We start from the raw sequence: 19644 nt of genomic DNA, 5'->3' as shown, positions 1-19644 counted from the left end.
GTGTGGAGCGGGAAGAGGGCAGTTTCCACGGAAGTGCCAGTTTGTTTGTTTGTTTTTGTTCAATTCAAATGAGAGACAGTTAAAAAAGAAAGCGAGCAAAGAGCGGAAAGTCGTCCGCGGAGCTGCGGCTGCAACCTCCGCCTCCTCTTCTTCCTCTTCCCCCCCACGCAGGACCGATGGATGTGCGTGGAGCGGCTGCTGGAGACGCTTCAGGTGCGCAAGGGTTTCTCCCCCCTGCGCCGCTGTGGCTTGTGTGCGTGTGTGTGTGTGTGTGTGTGTGTGTGTGTCAGTCACTCTCTCTCTCTCTCTCTCTCTTATGTAACACGGGTGAGAGGCGTTGTCGTCCCGTGGACCTTCCACGACCGCGGAACCCCCGTGGGCTCCGAGATCTATGGAGTCTTAATGATGCCAAGAAAAAGACAAGCGTATTAAAAAAATAAACTTTTTTATTTTTTAATTTTTTTACATATAACTATCTCTTCGCTGTTTCACATCACAATAGATTTATACATTCTAAAATATTTTTATGTGTATGAATGTTATTTGATGCTATTTGTCAGGTTTTAAATGGGATTATATTCCAGGTTTATTGTTTTTATAAAACACATCACGTTTTCTATCATTGCATGAAATGTTGTCGTTCAAAATAATAATAATAATTTTTATTGTCGCTGTGCAAGTATAATGACATTTTTCAGGGACTCCCGGCTAGACACGAATGATAAACACACCGTAGATATGCGGAATTAAAAATATAATAAAAATGGGCATTTGAAGCAGAAAAAATATATAAGTTAGTGAAAAGAAATGTTATATTTGTTGCTATTATTATTGTTATCAAGTCTATTATCACACTATAGTTTATCACATGCTGTCGGTGCTTTGTAGGGGTTCATTTATCACGTAATATAAAAAGTTTCGGTTATAATTATAACTTGTCGCAGTAACTTATTCCATGGCATTTTGGAATTTTTCCTAGTTTATGTAGTTATAAAATAGAAAAAATGTCTAAAATAAAATATGGAGAATTTGATTAATATTTAATTTTTTTTTCACAGATTTTCATTGCAATTTATTCATCTCTGTAATGATTTTCCTGATAGCGCAGAGCGTTAGCTCTTCTGTCTGAACTTTCATCCTTGTTTTTATTTGTTTAAATACACCCGTGGCCCTTTTGGTGCTCAGGATGACCTCCCGGAAGGTCAATCCTCCTTGTGTTTGAAGTGGGCGGAGCTTAGCGAGGCTGCCGCTCCGTCAGCACGCCGCCGGCTGCAGCGGCGTGCTGAAACGGCGAGACAATGATCTGACGGCGGAGTAAACACCGACCACGTCAGCGGGAGCCGCCATCTGCGGGATGTCTGACGCTCAGGAGAGAGAAGACAAGCTGGAGCCAGATATTAAATAAGGATGAATGTAGTAATAATAAGCTTATTGCCCGTGCGAGTGGCGCCTTACACATATAACCATTCATTTATCACATGGAAGCATCCTTGAGCAAAACGCTGAATCTCCCGCGGCGCTGCTTTGACCTCTGACCTCTCACAGCCACTATTTAAAGCGGTATTTCCCCGAGGAGGCAGCGGCGGGGGGCGAGGGGGTTAACCAAACTTTAATCGAGTTAACTTCCGAAGCCCGAAGACTCCGGTTGTGTTTCGTCGGGCGGCTTCCGTGACGGCGAGCGCCGCCGTGTTTTATTACACCGTAAATCAGCAGGAGCCGTCTGGGAGATATTCAGAACATCATTTGAAAAGCTGATTAGATCCATCGCCGTCCGGCGGGAGCGCCCCCGAAACATTCGCCCCGACCGGATTCAGTCTTTAATTATAATTTTGGAAATAATGTTGCGCAAACAAAAAATACTCGCCGCTCCGCTAGTATTGAGGCGAGGGCCTGGACTCGTTGCATAATACTTAAAAACTCTTGTCAAAGACGACGATCGCCAAACTGAAAATCTCTCCGGACCTGTCGGTGTCTGTCATTTTGTAAACAATGTCTTTGTACGAAAGGAACGTGCATTCCCTTTTGCGAGACACCGATGTTAGTCGTTTCAGGTTTCACCTCTGCATGGAATTTTCATATTTCCCATTTGGACAAACTCTCCGCGCGATACATTAGGGCTCTTCAACGCGCATTAAGCGGACATATTGTCAGGAGATGCTGCTGTACTTCCTTCTTTGAATGCATCTTAAACACTTCACCTGAACGCATCGCTTTCAGTCGCGTCCGTCTGAGCCGGGCAAATTATCGGCGCCACGGCCGGACATGATGTATGGAGACATTAGCGTAAATCAAGCCGGGCCACGGCAGCAGAAACGTTCAGTCCCGCGTTGGGAGTTTGCCTTTTAGTTTACGCTAATCCTCCCAGAGTGCCGAGGAAAACTGCTAACACTAGCATGAGTAGAACAGAGCCATAAATTCAGCTAACTGACTCCACCAGGTCACTTTTATTAGTTATTATGGCTACGCCCAGGCCATTTCTAAAATTAGCCACAGTTAGCTAATGAGGGACTGGTTAGGGCAAACCTGTGTGTCTCCAAGCACTATTGTTTTTTTTTTACCGGCTCTCTCGCGGGAAGGTCAGGATGATTTCTCATCTGTCAGGGGAAGTTTAATTCCTCTGTTTTGAGTGTCAACTTTTAGCAACTGTTCAGGGGTTGTTATTATTGGCAACCGTCAAGGAGTTGTTCACTCTTAGTTCCTGTCCAGGTTTAGTTATCAACTATTAGCAAGCATCTAGGAATACCTATCAACCATAAACAAGAATCTAAAGTATTACCGAACTGTTAGCAACTGACCAGGAGTAGTTAGCAGCTATTATCAAGTGTCTGGGGTATTACTGAACTATCTGAAACGGTTCTAGGTCATTTCCAACTGCTAGCAACTGTCTAGCAGTTGTTGGCAACTGTTTGCAACTGTCTTGAAGTAGTTAGCAACTGTCTAGTAGTTATCAGCTATGATCAAGTGTCTGGGGCACTGCCGAACCATTAGTAACTGTCCAAGGGTGGTTAACAACTACTAGCAACAGTCTAGGAGTAGTTGACAACCATGAGCAACTGTCAAGGAGTAGTCAGCAACATTTAGCAATTGTCCAGGGGTAGATAACCATTAGCAATTGTCCGAGTTTAGTTATCAGCTATTAGCAACCGACCAGGAGTAGTTAGCGACTATTCGCAAGTATCTGGGGTATTGCTGAACTATTTGCAACTGTCCAAAGGTAGTTAACAACTACTAGCAACTGTCTAGGAGTAGTTAGCAACTATTAGCGAGTGTCTGGGGTATTACCAAACTATTACTAACCGCCCAGGGGTAGTTAACTACTAGCAACAGTCTCGGAGTAGTGAGTGTCTGGCTTATTACCAAACATTTAGCAAATGTCCAGGAAGATAATAACTGTTTGTGACTGTCCAGAAGAAGTTAACTATTAGCAACTGTCCAAGTTTAGTTATCAGGTGTTAGTAAGTGTTGAGGAGTAGTTATCGACTATAAGCAGGTGTCTGGGGTATGACAATTGTTGTTGGGTTTGCTTCAAGATGCTAAGGTATACGAACAAGCATTGTTTTTTTGTCTACCGAGAGGCACCAAAACAAAATAATAATAGAAAGTCTACTTTACTTTCCCACCCAGGAGTTGGATTTTATTGGGCTTCAGTCGACTTGTTGCCCTCATTTTGACGCACGGATCGATACAAAAGTAATGAAAATAAAACTTTCCAAATATATCATGACAGCAGCGAGCGCAGGTTTTATTCTCTGACTTCATTCAACACCGTCAACAATTTCGTCGAGATTTGGGGGGAAAGTAGTTAAAGTAAAAACAAAAATCTGAATGGAGACGACTAGCCGCCCCCCTCGGGGAGCCATGAATTCTGCACGGAATTCTAGACTTCGCTTGATGTGGTTTTTTAACGCTAATTCCCATGAAATATTTACCGCCTCTACCAGCCCCCCCCCCCAATGTCGCTTACGGCGCGCAAACCCACGTGCGCATTCACGCGCGTCGGCCTCCAGACTCTTTCCAAGGGTAGGAAGTTGTTTATTCAAGGTGTTCTCGATTCACCCCGCGTGTCAGAATGAAAAGGGAAGTTTGTTGTTGTATAATATCATATTTAATTCAACCGTCCTGAGTCAGACGCCTATTCTTGGGGGTTTTATTCATTACGAGAAAAGCTTATATACAGATATCGGACAAACAAAAGAGCTTTAGTGCCACAAGTCGAGAGTCACGGAGATAAGTAACCATGAGTTACACTGATATAGCTATTAGCCGCTCTCCTCGCGCGTTTGACAGTGATGAATTACCGCGCTCTAAATATGCTGCATCAGCCGAGAGGGTAAACAATAAACCTCCCGGCTCCCCTCCTCCCTCTGCCCTCCTCTCGGACGGAGTGGCCGAGCTGCGAATAATAAGCGGCGTTGGCGTTCGTAATACTTTTTTGGCGACGTGAAAACATCATTAAACAAGCTAGCGTTGCTTTTTTTAGTCAATGCTAGTTCCCTAAATAGAACCTGAATGTAATATTTAGCCAACTTCTCGTAGCTCTGGGAATGTAGCCGTAAATTATTTTGTCTTATTTCTGTCTCACTCGTGAACACAAAATTCAAGCTAGTCCACCTCAGTGCGGTTCAACGTGAAGGAGATGATGCTAATGTTAGCCTTGTGATTTAGCTCTCCCATCAGATGGAGGCAAAGGTAAACACGATGCCGAGTTCAGATGTTCCCGATGTGATAAAAAGCTGAATTTTGTAGCCGGACCAGTGTTTCCCACTGGTGCGCCGTGAGAGATCATCAGGTGTGCCGTGGAAAAACGCCCACTTTCACCTGATTGGTACGAAAATTATTTATCCAACGCAAATAATGTGTCTTCCTATGTCTATGTGTGCCCTTTCGATGGCAACGGGTAGTGAATTAACCTGCGCATCTGTGTGTCAGAGTGATCGGTGACGCTTTGCGTGATACATTTTTTAAATAAAAAGTACTTGTATCTGCGTAAACAAACAGGCAGCGTTGTTGAAAACTACCGAGACGAGTGAGAAAGCAGTGAAAGCTTGCGACAAAGTCGCTGAACTCGTCTCTAAATCCAAACAGCTGCACGCCGTAGCAAAACATTAATACTACCTGCAAAATCAATCAATCAAAATCAATCTACAAAATCACTGTAGAAGAAATGCTCGGCTCTGGCGTTGATAAAGAAATAGCCAGTTCTCTCAAATAATACCATTTCCAGACATATTGATGACATGTCTTAAGACATTGAAATAAGTGTTCTGGAAAAGTTGCACATCAGTGGAGAATTTGCATTGCAACTTGATGAATCTACAGATATTAGATATATTAGATCTGTTCTGTATATTTCCTGTGCATCTTGTATTTGCAAGTGTTATTTGCAGTCCTTATGTCCTCTATTGTAAGTCACTTTGGATAAAAGCGACTGCCAAATGTAATGTAGATTTCACACTGAGTAAATTGAGACGACGGTTTCATTCTAATTCGTTAAAAAATGTTTTTTTAACACGGTGTGCCGTGTGATTTTTCCAATGTAAAATATGTGCCGTGGCTCAAAAAAGGTCGGGAAACGCCGAGCTAGACGTCTCTTCTCGGTTGCCTTCATTATAACGGATGTTTGCTGTGTTTATAGCGGGGATCGTTCTGTTTTCTCCGGAGTTTCCTGTAATATCTGTTTCCAGGAGGAGTCGGACACGACTTTGCCGTTATACATCTGGACACGGCCTTGCCGGCGATATCGATCCAGCCTGCTGCGTTTCAAGGGTACTGTTGAGTTTTATTCATTTATCTTTCCTGAGTAAACACATCCCCCCCCCCCCTGCGTGACGCTAAATTATGAATGTTGCTAATTCCGCTTTGGGCTCGGGGTCGTGACCCCTCCGCCCCCACCGGCTCCTCGTACACGCTGACGCGGTGTGTTTTTCATTTGTTCCTTTTTTTTTTTTTTTTCAAGCGCCAGTGAAATGGAACGATCCCGATGTTCAGGCAAATGCATCTGCGGCAGAAAGCGTAACGTTCTGATTTTCCTAATGACTGAAAATGCAATTCATGAAAATGTCAAGATGTTGTGAAAGCTGGAAACCTTATCGGCCTCCTTTCCGGATGGCGGCGTCACCTTTATATCGTGTATTTGCGGCGTCTTTGATTTTTTTTTCCCCCTCGATGCGATTTCTGACGTTTATATTTCATTATTTAAAGAGGCTCTCCTTTCACATCAACGGAACTCCAATTTTATGAATTTTCGATTCGACCACGAACACAAATAAGATGCGGGTACTTCCTCCGGCGCCGAACAGCCATGTCTTTATGCTTTTTTTTTTTTTTTTTTTTTTGCGAAAAACACACGGAGCTAAGTAGAGTCCCTTCGCCCCCGGGAAGTGCCTAATGGAGAGATCCGAGCAGAAGTCTAGATGTCACCGAGCGGCGTTTATTACGGCGCCGGCCTCGCAGCCATTTACCTCTCCGACTGCAGGTGGAATGATGTATTCCTCCGTCTGCGGAGGCTTGAAAGGTCTCCAACATCCAGTAATCATCTTGAGATAATGAGCCGTAATGGTCGAATCAATTTATGAAAAAAGCGCTTTTAGAGTTGAATAAATTACACAAATGTATTCCTCCCCTCTTCCCCCTTTTCAGTGTCTCGCTTAAATGTCACACAGGTGAACGTTCTGAGGCATCGATTACGGTTGGACTTTGCGCCCGGAAACTCGCCAACTCGATTTTTAAATAGACGCGTCGCTATTTATCTATATATTCTCCCTTTTCTCTGAAAAGCTGCGCCCACACTACTTCCAAATTCGCATCAGTACCTTAAAACTAATTTTCAAAAAGTAAATTATTCCCCTTATCATCCAACGATAACAAATACGTTTAAAAAAAATCCTCTAAATCATCAACTCTAGATATGTTTTAAAGGCAAAGTTGATACATTATGAAACACCAACCAGGATATTTGGAGGAAACGCTGAAAAAAATTCCCAAGATATTTATCCCTCTACATTTCATTTAAGTATTTAAACATCAGATACGCTAATCGCACGCACGTGCGCGCTCACAGCTGTCGTCCAACGGCTCACACTGAGCTCGAAGAAAAAACATACATAAGCAGCTCCTTCCTCTCAAGACGCCTCAAGCTTCGTAAAAAAATAACACACACACGTCTGTGTTTCCAGCGTTTGTACAAAACGCCTATAGATATGTGCTGTCAATCTATTAATAATAGTACATTTATTTAAGGCGCCTTATTCACTACTCAAGGACACCATACTGGCATGCACTTATACAGATTTTAAAGAAACAATGAAAATAAAAGCAATAAAAAATGACAAAGATGAGGCAACTGAAAGGTTACAGTTCCTTGCGTGCACAAATATTGAGATAAACGTATCCAAAAAACACTTTGTTTTATTTATATATATGAAGAGAAAGCGTTAAAAAGAATATCGCATAATAGAATAAAATTATATGAAAATATATTATTTTAGAGAGAGATAGATCGATAGAAACACAGCTCCATATTCGGACATTTCTTTATGAAAAGCCTTAATTCTCATTATATTTTTCTTTTTTTGGTATATGTATGTCGAAGGAGCTCTTGGACAGCGCCAGTTGTATCTCCGTCCTTGTTCCGTCCATTTCTTTTTCAGGAAAATCCCGTCCTCTCAATCTGTTATCTTATCATACAGCGTGGTAAAAAAGGATTTAGTCAGCCAACTATTGTGCAAGTTCTCCCGCTTAAAAAGATGGGACAGAATGCAAAAAAAAAAAAAAAAAAAAAAAAACAGAAAATCACATCGTCTGATTTTTAAAGTATTTATTCGCAAATTTTGGTGCAAAATAAGTATTTAGTCCAGAACAAAAGTTATACCCTTTGTTGGCAATGACAGAGGTCAAACGTTTTCTGTAAGTCCTCACCAGGTTTTCACACACTTGCTGCTATTTTGTCCCATCCCTCCATGCAGATCTCCTCCAGAGCGGTGATGTTTCGGGGCCGTCGCTGGGCAACACGGATTTTCAACTCCCTCCGAAGATTTTCTCTGGGGTTGAGATCCGGAGGCCGGCTCGGTCGATTCATCTTCACTAAATACAACCTGTTCAAGTCTTTCCTTCACACGGATCAGTCGTCCCGGTCCCTTTGCGGAAAAACACCCCCAAAGCGTGACGTTTCCGCCCCCGTGCTTCACAGTAGGTACGGCGTTATTGGGATGCAACTCGGCATTGTTTCTCCTCCAAACACTACAAGTTGAGTTTTTACTAAAAACTTCTATTTTGGTTTCATCTGACCACAAGACATTCTACCAATCCTCTTCTGGATCATTTAAATGCTCTCTAGCAAACTCCATACGGGCCTGGACATGTACTGTTTTAACCAGGGGGACACGTCCAGCACTGCAGGATTTGTTGTGTGTTACTGATGGTAGCCTTTCTAATAATTGCTTGGTCTTGTCTTGTTTGACTGTTTGAGGTTGTGGACGCCTGTTTTTTATTCTGATCACCAGTTCATGCAGGCGCCATCAATACAGGTAACGTGTGGAGGACGAAGGCGCCTCTTACAAAAAGAAGTTGCAGGTCTGTGAGAGCCAGAAATCTTGCTTGTTTGTAGGTGACCAAATACTTATTTTCAACCATAATTTGCAAATAAATTCTTTAAAAATCAGCTAATGTGATTTTCTGGATTTTTTTTCACATTCTGTCTCTCATAGTTGAAGTGTTACTATGATGAAAATTACAAGCCTCTCTCATCTTTTTAAGTGAGAGAACTTGCACAATTGGTGCAAGTTGGTGCAACAAAATACTTTTTTTCCCCACTGTATATATGTACATATATTTATACATACACACATATATGTATGTGTATGGGTAAGTCTATGTGCTATACTGTTGAACAGGAAGTGTGTGTGTAGCTCATAGGCTTAAGGTGCTATGCTTGTGATATGAGCATTGTTTTTTTATTGTTTTTTTTCAAGATCTTTAATTATATCTCTTTATTTTCTTTAGTAAATTTTCTTGCTTTATTTATATTGTTTTCACTGTATTTATATTGTCATTAAGTTCTGGTCCAATATTTTTCAATATTCTACTATTCCTTTATGTTGCCCATTCTTATCCCTGATGTTGTTGTCATAACTGTTGTCTATTTATTTGTGGATGTCTTGCTATCTTCTGTCTCTCTATTCATATTTATACAATATATACTTTTTTATTTTATGACATTAAAACTATTACACTGCTGTGAAAAATGAAATTCCCCTCTGGAGATGGATAAAGTTGATCTGATCTAATTCTATGTTGCAGGTAATGTGCAGCAGGTGAAAGCGTTTAGTAAATGCTAATTGGTCGCGGCCTCCTATTGGTCCCTGCCAGGACACTGGGCTTTTTATACTGGCCGTGACATCATTTCCAGGAAACACCAGGACTCTGGGGGAGAGACAGGTGAGTGCAGTGTGGTCTTGGTTGACCGGGGAAAGCACACTTTTGTTTTGTCTTTCAGCTCTGACGCATTAGTTTGGGCTGTGCTCTTGGACTGGAATCTTTGGTGAGTTATTCTTCTAATTGTTTTTGGGGAATTTGGGTGTATTGAGTCAATGCCAGGGAGAAGTGTCATAGTATTGGAGAAGATAAGAAGGAACCAGTGTTTGTGTGGTTGTGGTGCTCGCTAAATTGACACATCAGTTTTTGGCTTGCGCTGCTAATGGAAGGCTGTTTTTACATGACTGAAGTTTCTTGGGTATTTTTGCTCCCCTACTCTCAAAAAGGTTCCTCAAATAGTTTTCACCTTTTTGTTGCATGAGTTAGTTGAATCTGACTGCAACACTTATTTTTGTTTCTAAATTGCAGTCTTGTCTGTGGTAGAATTTATAAGATGCTTGAAGTTGTTTTTCTGTTGCTGTGTTAAGGACTAATTAATTGACAGTAAGCATGATTCAGTTAGTCTTTACTGAAATTTAGATTTGTTTTGATTGGGACAGTTAATGAAATCTTTGTTAGTGACGCTCCAGTTGTATTTGCTTTTCGTTTCAGGTACATGACACAGGCTCTGCTTGGTTTTGTTTTGCCCTTTTCTGATAGCTACTGTGGAACGGCTGTACTAGTCCAAAGATTTGAGTTGTAACTTTGCACACCGTTCATGTCAGATTGTTAAAGTGGCTGTTCATTCCTTGTAGGAAAACCATTTTCTGAATTCCGGAGTCTCAAACTAGATTCATTGAGAAGGAAGCTCTAGCCCTCTTAGCTTTGTAACACTGAGGTGTACGTCTGTTTCACTGCAGCACCTGTTTGTTAATCTGTTCAATTGGCACTGTTTCCCTCTGTTGCAGGTAGTTCTGAGCCGCTGAGAGCGTTTAGTAAATGGTAACCAGTTGCCGTCCCCTATTGGTCCTGGATGGTGCCGGCGAGTGCTGCGTGGTCTCTGAACTGGGAATTGCTTTTGGAGGCAGCAGCGGTTGTCAAGCCACAAACTGCTTTGGAGCCAAGGACGTTCCACTTTGTACCATTGTTTTTGCACAGTGTTAATAAATACGCTTTCTTGCAACTCCTGTCTGCATACTTTTGTTCCTATTGTTTTGGCTCCCTGAGTGCATAGGGTTGCATCAGATACTTGCGCCATAACCAAACATGCGACTTGACATGTTAAACAAGTGACACAGAAGGCCCAGGTTAACTACTGCCATCGGTGCTGATGGCCCACAGGGTACCGTTGGAAATTGGGCTGCTGTGGGTACAAGGAGAGGCAAGTGGATGTACAGGAGAACAGGTGCAAAGCGAGATACTTGGCAGAATTTTTTGTAGTACAGGAAGAGAATTGAAGTAGGAGTTACCTTGAAGGATTTTTGAGGAAATTTCTCTGTTTAAAAGTCAGACTTAATTCTGAAATTGAAGCTGTGATGCTCAATGTTAGCAGCTATGCCCTGTAGGTGGGATGGGAGTCAGATGACGTGATGGGCAGGTTTGGTGTCCGGCATAGGGAGGCGGAGGGAAAGATGGAGGTGGACTTTGCAAAAAGGATGGAAATGGCTTTTGCGAATAAATTTTATAAGCTGGCTTAAGAGTGGAGGTAGACTACATCTTGTACATGTGAGGTCTTCTGAAGATCGGTGATTGCGAGTCAACTGTTTTGCAGATTGAAAGGTTCTCAGAACGTCGTCTACAAGCCGGTCTTTATGTGAATCCTGTGGCTTCTTGATTAGAAGGCTACAAGTTATATTCCTATTCAATAATATAGCTGTCTGACCGGAGTATAAAATCTGGCTTGAAGGTTCTGTTCCTGCATATATCAATATATATATACTGTATATACTTTAAATAAGCATGGAGGGAAGGATCCCTGTGCATTTGCTTAACATTTTGTGCATGTTTATGTGGATATTTGAGATCTGGTGTCAGCGGGCTGATCCTGACTGAACCAGAAGGGTACTGGTTCAAATCCATGTATCTTTGTCGTCTCTGTCAGGAGATAAGTAATCCTGTCTATCGTCAAACAACTCTGGATTGCACACATTCCTTTGGGTGCTCCTGTTTGAACGGCAAACTAAAAATTGGCTTGATGTACCAAAAATAGTCTCAATAATACAAATTGTTTATTGCAAAAGATGACTGGTCACCAAAGTGATTGTTGGATTTCAATGCAGACTGGGAATTGGCCTTGAGAAACAACCTTGAAGGAATGTTGTGATGTTTGTTTTGCAAAGTGTGATGAGAATCTGTGTATTTCAGATTGTCCTCTAAGAGTCTGCAAATGTACATCAAAAGTGGTTGGCAAAGTAATGGTAAGTGACATCCTTGATTTTTCTTGTTAATTTTGTATCGTGTTATTTTTTGTTAGACAATGTTAATTGATTGCTGATATTTAACAGCAGTGACTTTAGTGAAGTCAGAAAGATGTTTAAGATGTCAGGTTCTGCTCATTTTTCTGTGAGTTTTCTTTGTGTTTAATTGTAAGTTGTTTGTCACTCCATCCCTAACTGTTGTGTTTGTGCTTGTAGGTGCGGTAGAAGTCTGGTATCCAAGAGTGCCAGCAATCTGGCTAGTTTTGTGTAAAGTTAGCAAAACTTTTTTTTGTAACTTTAGTTAGTGGCTAACTTGATTTTAATTTAAATATTTTTTCCTGTATCTTGTTTGACGTTTATCTTTTTGTGAAAATCAATAAAGTATCCATCTCCCTCCAAATGTGTGTCTGGGGCCCCTCTGTCACCAACCCCCAAAAAAATTTGATAGCAGGCTTGTTTCTACAGTGCATCTTTACATGCCCCCCTCTCTCTACCCCCAAAGTCCCCCCGGGGGGCCCTGGTTAGTGGGGCCCCCCCTCCTCCCTATCTCGGCCTGTCTGCCTCTCGCCCTCCTCCTTGCTTCGCCTGACTCCCCCACGTCGGCCTTGTATCGGGGTTGGGACCCGACCTGGCTGTTGTCGGCCTTCCACCGGGCGGGTACCCGATGTGGCTGTGTGACTGGTACTGGACTTGAACCAGCGGTATCACATACAGCGTCAGTGGCTTATGGCACTGCGCTAACCAGTCACAGAGAGAAATCCGGGTTTTTCCTATATGACGTCACACTTAGAGGAAAAAAGCACTTAGGGGAAAAAAAAAAATCAAAGTCAGTTGCACTTAGATTCATTTGGCAAAGGGAGACTTGAACCCTGGACCACCGGTTGTAAGGTAGGTCGCTGATCCCACTACACCATCTGTGAGCTTCAACCAAAGGAGATCCTGGGACGGCTCTCGCCTCTCACTGAGGTTCGGGACCCAATGTTGCTGTTGACCAGCGCGGGACTCAAACCAGCAGTATCCACACTTGGCATTGGCAGCTTATGGGATTGAGGTAACCAGTCAGGCTCAGCACGTATATAACCTTACATGAAGAGAAAAGCACTTAGGCAACACTCAGACAGGATGCAGAGCAGCAGCAAGCATGCTGCGTCAGCTAGAAAGAAAATAGGCAACAGGACTTTGGTTTTGCCTCACTTTATTTTCAAACATTTGGCCAACTTTACACAAAGCACTTAGAAATCAGAATCACCAAATATTATTTGGAAGTTAGTTTACTGAGTTATCTGCTCAGTTATCCTCCACGCACAAATGTGTGTGATATTGACTTTCATCTCTATATGAATTCATCAGAAAGAAAAGATGCGCAACTTGATAGGACACCAGTCCACCCCTCATCAGAAGGTCTTGGTTTTAGAAGAGGTGAGTGTTTGCTTGTAAATAAATTGTCCATTAAAATCAGACTTCCAGCTGTTCAGACTGGTGATTGATGCTTATGTGTGTTCTGGCTTTACTTGACAGAATATGATATTTTTAGAAATAAGGCGCACATATATCTAGACCTGACAGACCTCGCACCTCCCAAAACAAAAAAAAAAATTGGGGTTATGTTTCCCCTTGACACACAGGTAGGGTCAAGTCAGTCAGTCAGTCCTCATGTTCTGCCCCTGCAGTCTCCTGGGTGGCTGTGCACACAAGTTCATACAACAGCAACGCAGCCCAGCACCGCTTTTAAATCATTGCCCTCACTGGCGCCGCGGCGACATGCAGTGATTTCACAGAAAAAGTAGACCGCTCCAAACCTCCCAAAATAACATTGTCATGTTGAAAACACCATGGTTAAAGGTTGCTGGATGACACCGCCTCACGTCATTCAAAGGACGGACAAACTTTTGAGCAGAGGATACTGGTGGACAAGTGGGAACTTTCTGTTCGTTCAGTCACTACTTTGTCCAGCAGTGTAAAGTTCTTCTTCGGCAGACGAGACTAAGGGGTCTGCATGTGAAGGGACGGTGTCACGATCGCCCGTCAGAGGAAACACAAATCGGCATCACCACCTTGGACAGGGGAAAAAAAAAGTGCACATTTGGTGAGTTAACAGAAGTCAATCTCAGGTATTTGTTTAGTTCGAACGGAAGGAAGACGACAAAAGAACAGTCATACCGTAGGTCAACAGTGTTCAGAGAAACTCCTATGGATTTCCGTATCCTGGCCAGAGGATACCGATGGTGTGAAATGGGAGTCAAAGTAGCAGTCTGTCAAAACAGAAAAAAAAAACAGCTCTGAACAGGGGAGGCGCCTCAGACACGACCTTTCACAAACACATAACGGCACACCGTGATCGACGGGGTCTTACATGCGTCTCCCTGGTGGGCGTCGCAGAGATCGAGGGTACAGTTGCACCTTTAGTAGGTTCAAAAGCTGACAAGAGGGGTAAAGGACACTTCTTCTCAATAGGATCACCGCATGGTCAATCAATGAACTAGCGAGGAACAACCGACGATCTGGCTTGAGTGGTCGCAGGCAGACTCCTCTTGTCCTCCTCTTGACGAGGCCTGATGAGCCGCAGGTGCGCCGCCGCCCCCAGCTGTATTCCGAAAGTTTAACGAGTGACCTTTTTTTTTTTTTTTCCCTTCCTAAGCTGGAGGAGCATCGTGACACCCGGAAGCGGATGCCAGAGCTGCAGAAGAAACAACCGGCTGGTGCAGGAGAAGGACGACTCTTCCGCCCGCGGCCTCCCTGCCGGACCCGGGCTCGCTGTCTGATCCCCGGAGCTCGAGTCGGACGCCGTGCAAGAATGGAAGTTATTTAGCTGTAATTTTGTCTGGCTGTGTATATCTCAATTCTCGAATAAAAAATATGTAATAGTGTACGTGTGAGTTTGCTGACTGACCACCGTGTTGCGTTGTTTGTCGTACAAAACGGAACTTTGTGACATCCTTTTAGACTGCCTTTCCAACACTTGTGACGGCATAAAATGGCTGCATATTTTGAACTGGGATACGTGCGTACGTGATTTTTGGTGGCGGGGCGTTCGTCCCCTGGGGTCATCGAAAAGAATCCCGGATGTCTTCGAAACCGACCGGGTCTCGGTCGCCGGTGACGAGGGCGCCCGAAAACATACCTCTTCACCAAGCACTACCCCGCTCATCGCACTTTGCCCCCCACAAAACAAAAAAATAAAAAATAAAAAATTTGAATGTATGTATGAATATGGATTTGAGACGGCGATTTGGTAGAGCGGTGACTTCCGAATACCGACTACTGGTACTTTGGATCTTCGATGACTGAACTGCACTTTTTGTAAGTCGCTTTGGATAAAAGCGTCTGCTAAATGAATGTAATGTAAATGAAAACCAACTTCAGCAAAAAATAGCTCTACTTTGACACAAACGCACATAAGAAATTTTGAAAGTGAGCAAGTGCTCTAGTGAGAGATCGATACAATCCAATACAATCCTGGCTGACACACTCTGTCAGCAGCATTCAGTTTTTTTCTGTTTTTTTTTTTTTGGTTTTGGATTTTGGATTTTTTTTCAAGATCTTTAATTCTGTCTGTCTCTTTATTTTCTTAATAAATTGTCACGATTTATATCGATTTACATCGATTTATTATTTTCACTCCTTTCGTATCGCTGTTTGGTTCTGGTTGTGTATTTTTCACCCTTACTATTCCTTTATGTTGCCCATTCTTATCCCTGATGTTGTTGTTGTATCTGTTGTCTGTTGTATTTGTGGATGTCTTGCTATCTTTCGTCTCTCTATTTATATTTATACTACATATACTTTTTAAATTTTTTTTACATTAAAACTATTACACTGCCGTGAAAAATGAATTTCCCCTCTGGAGATGGATAAAGTTGATCTGATCTAATTCTATGTTGCAGGTAATTGGTGAGAGCGTGTAGTAAATGCTAATTGGTCGCAGCCTCCTATTGGTCCCTGCCAGGACGCCGGGCTTTTAAATACCGGCCATGACGTCGTTTCCGGGAGACGCCAGGACTCTGGGGGAGAGACAGATGAGTGCAGTGTGGTCTTTCTTGCCCGAGCAAGCACATTTTTGTCTTATTCTGTCTTTCAGTTCTGACATGTTTGTTTAGAGTGTGCTTGTGGACTGGCATCTTTGGTGAGTTCTTGTTCTGATTTTTTTTTTTTTTTTAATTTACAAATGGGTTTATTGAGGTGAAGCCAGTGAGAGGTGTCTTGCACACATTGAGTTGCTGTGCTCTGAAGATATTTGAGGTTTACTTAGTGTTGGGGAAGGGAAGAAGAACCAGAGTTCATGTGGTTGCGGGGTTTGCTTCCTTGTTGGATAACTTAACACGTTAGTTTTTGCCTTGCACTGTTTTCTGCCCGACCCCCGGCAATTCCTTTTCTTGGTTTAGCCTTATGGAAGACTGTTTTTGCTCCTCTACTCCCAAAAAGATTCCTCCAGCAGTTTTACTCTTTTATTGTGTTAGTTGAATCTGAATGCAACATTCATTTGTCTAAATTACAGTGTCTATGTTAGACTAAGATTCTTGCAAAGTTGCTTTTTGTCTAAGTGCGCTAACAACCCATGAGTTGTTAGCAAGCATGATTCAATTAATCTCAACAGATGAATTTAGATTTGTTTAAAGCTGTTTGATTAGGACAGTTGCTGAAATATTTGTTAGTGACCCTCCAGCTGTATTTCTGACTTAAGTTTCTCAGGTACACGACACAGGCTCAGTTTTGCTAGCTCAGTGATAGCTACTGTGGGACGGCTGTATTAGTCCAATGATTTGAGATGGGACTTCCTTTGCACACAGTTCATGTCTGGAGTCATTTGGTGTCAGATTGTTAAAGCGGCTGTTTGTTCCCCATTGGAAAAGACTTGCAGTTTTTGACAACTGAAACCAGACCATTGAGAAGGAAGCCCTGGTCCTCTTGGCTTTGTAAGTTGGTCTCCCTCAAGCACCTGTTCATCTGTGGCTCTGTTTCCCTCTATATGTTGCAGGCAGTTCTGAGCAGCTGAGAGCATTCAGTAAATGGTAACCAGTTGCAGTCCCCTATTGGTCCTGGGTGGTGCCAGTTGAGTGCTTTGTGGTCTCTGAACTGGGAATTGTGTCACGGGGCGGACTCGGGCAGGGAACCACACGTCAGGAGGAATCTGGGTTGAAAGCACTTTATTTGGATTGAACGGCAGGTAGGGTTTCGCCGGTAAGCCCCGAGACAGAGTTGCACAGGGCTGGGTCTCACCAGGCAGGGTCCCAGGCTGGATCAGATGTTACACCGGCCCGGTGTGAAAGGGGTCTGGGACATCCACAATCCTCCGGCGCCAGGCAGAGTGTGCCGCTGCCCTTTATAGGGATCTTGATTAGCGGCAGCTGGCGCCGATTGCAAATTAATCCCAGCCGTGTCTCTCGGCTGCTGAGAGGAGATCCTGACAAATTACTTTTGGAGGCAGCAGTGGTTGTCAAGCCACAAACTGCAAGAACAATAGCAAGTGGAAGTCCTTGGCTCCTAAGCAGTGTTAATAAATATGCTTTCCCATAACTCTTGTCTGCATACCTTTGTTCCTGTTCTCCCTGTCCCAGAAGGCAAGTAACAATGCAGCCTATGTGGGGCATGGGCTAGTGTCTTCCTGAGCGCAGATAAATGCACAGGGTTGCATCAAACATAACAAACCAGCGGAGCCCCGGGTTAACAACTGCCATCTGAAATAGGGCAGCACACAAAAGGGAAGTCTAAGACTGATGTGGCCTTGACAGAGGCTGTTCTGCATGAGTGTGCTGTCAGGGGTCCAAGAGACACTGTCCAGATAAAAAACAAAAACGTTCATGGTTAATCAGGGCTGGAAACATAACTGGAACATTGCAAGGGCCGTGACAAGCGACCGGAAGTGACCAACAGGGGTCTTAAGGCAGCCTTACATTCGACTCCCTGGCGGCTCCGAACAAGGTGGCAGGCGTCGCAGAGCTGGCAAGAGAGGCATCGACAATTAGGTACAAGGCACCGGTGAGGAAGCACGATGCAGAAAGTGCAGGGTGGGTTCATGAAGTTGCGAGGAACGGCAGACGATCTGGCCTGAGGCTGCCGGCAGACTCCTCTTGTCCTCTTATTGACGAGGCCTGATGAGCCGCAGGTGCGCCGCCGCCCCAGCTGTATTCTGAAAGATTAACGAGTGCTCGCGACTTTTTCCCCCTTCCTAAGCTGGAGGAGCATCGTAACACCTGCAAGTGGATGCCAGCGCTGCAGAAGAAACAGACCCGGCTGGTGCAGGAGAAGGACCACTTCTCTGCCCGCAGTCTCCCTGCCAGAACTGGGCTCGGATCCTGGCGCCCGACACCGATGCCTTATTCCCGGACTCGAGTCGGAAGCTGTGCGGGAATGGATAAGCAGTAATCTTATCCGGCCTTGTATATTGCTATTCTCAATAAAAAAGTGTACGTGTGAGTTTGCTGACTGACCATGGTGTTTGTCGTACAGAACGGTACTTTGTAACATCCTTTTTGACTGCCTCTCCAACACTTTACGGCGATAGATGACTACATGTTTTTAACTGGGATACGTGGATGTTGGGAAGCGGAGAGAGGAGGCAAGGAAAGAGCCCTGGACTGAGAGAAGGGACTTTGAATATTGGGACTATGAGAGGAAAAGGTAGAGAGACGGTCGACATGATGCAGAGAAGGAAGGTGGATATTTGGAGTGTCCAGGAGACCAGGTGCAAAGCTAGATGCTTAGAGCAAGGAAGAGAAATAAATTTATCTTGAAGATGTGTAGTATTATGGTACTGACAAGAGAAATGGAGTAAGAGTTCTCTTGAAGGAGGATTTTGTTGGGAATGTTCTGGAGGTGAAAAGAATGTCAGATAGACTTAGGAGTCTGAAACTGGAAATTGAAGATGTGATGGTCCGTGTTAGTGGCTATGACCTGCAGGTGGGATGTGAATTTGAAGAGAAGAAGTTCTGGAATGAGGTAGATGAAGTGATGCAGAGTGGATAGAGTGGACATTGTTGCAGACTTCAATGGACATGTTGGTGAAGGCAATGAGGGGATGAAGAAGTGAAGGGCAGATTTGGTATCCAGGATAGGAATACAGAGGGACAATGCAGCCTCAAGGCGGCACTGGCCCGTGCCTCTCCAAGCCTGCCTTGGGAGGGCACGGAGCAGTGTCTCCCTGTGCCGGTCCCAAGCCCGGATAAATGCAGAGGGTTGCGTCAGGAAGGGCATCCGGCGTAAAACTTTTGCCAAAACCAAATATGCGAGACAACCAAAACTATACCATACCGGATCGGTCGCGGACCGGGTTAACAACGACCGCCATTGGTACTGATGACCTACAGGGTACTAATGGAAATTGGGCTACTGTGGGTCGAAGAACAAGAAGAAGAGGAGTGCGTGTTCGGAAGCAGAGAGAGAGGAGGAAAGGAAAGAGTCTGGGACTGAGAGTAGGGACTTTGAATGTTGGGACTATGACAGGAAAAGGTAGAGAGTTGGTGGACATGATGCAGAGAAGGAAGGTGGATATACTGTGTGTCCAGGAGACCAGGTGGAAAGGTAGTAAGGCTAGAAGCTTAGGAGCAGGCTTTAAGTTGTACTATTATGGTACTGACAAGAAGAGAAATGGAGTAGGAGTTATCTTGAAGTTTGTTAGGAACGTCCTAGAGGTGAAAAGAATGTCAGATAGACTTATGAGTCTGAAACTGGAAATCGAAGGTGTGATGCTCAATGTTGTTAGTGGCTATGCCCCCCAGGTGGGATGTGAATCTGAAGAGAAGGAGAAGTTCTGGAATGAGTTAGATGAAGTGATGCAGAATATTCCCAGAAATGAGAGAGTGGTCATTGGTGCAGACTTCAATGGACATGTTGGTGAAGGCAATAGAGGGGATGAAGAAGTGATGGGCAGATTTGGTAT

General features: G+C 43.7%; 2 protein-coding genes across 3 annotated transcripts in view; one reads left to right on the top strand and one right to left on the bottom strand.

Moving 5' to 3' along the window:
* Positions 1-281, bottom strand: part of kcng2 (potassium voltage-gated channel, subfamily G, member 2) — a 28473-nt gene extending 28192 nt beyond the window's left edge. Inside the window, exon 1 of the mRNA XM_086171712.1 lies at positions 1-281. This exon is cut by the window's left edge and continues 92 nt beyond it. The gene's annotated coding sequence lies outside the window, so the exon portion shown is untranslated.
* slc66a2 (solute carrier family 66 member 2) overlaps positions 1-8495 on the top strand; it is a 67778-nt gene extending 59283 nt beyond the window's left edge. The window contains exons 5-6 of one of the 2 annotated variants that reach the window (XM_086171714.1): positions 5685-5766; positions 7965-8495. In XM_086171714.1, the coding sequence (XP_086027840.1) occupies positions 5685-5766; positions 7965-8249 (367 nt within the window). In that variant the 3' untranslated portion in view covers positions 8250-8495. The remainder of the gene's footprint in view (positions 1-5684; positions 5767-7964) is intronic. The other variant, XM_086171713.1, reaches the window with a different exon arrangement.
* Positions 8496-19644: the final 11149 nt, after the last annotated feature.

Source organism: Fistularia commersonii, chromosome 24 (assembly GCF_037954325.1).
Source record: "Fistularia commersonii isolate RoL2024-O1a breed Wild chromosome 24, RoL_Fcom_v1.0, whole genome shotgun sequence".
NCBI lineage: Eukaryota > Metazoa > Chordata > Actinopteri > Syngnathiformes > Fistulariidae > Fistularia > Fistularia commersonii.
Note: the sequence above shows the minus strand (reverse complement) of the source record. Positions and strands in the feature narration are given on the sequence as shown.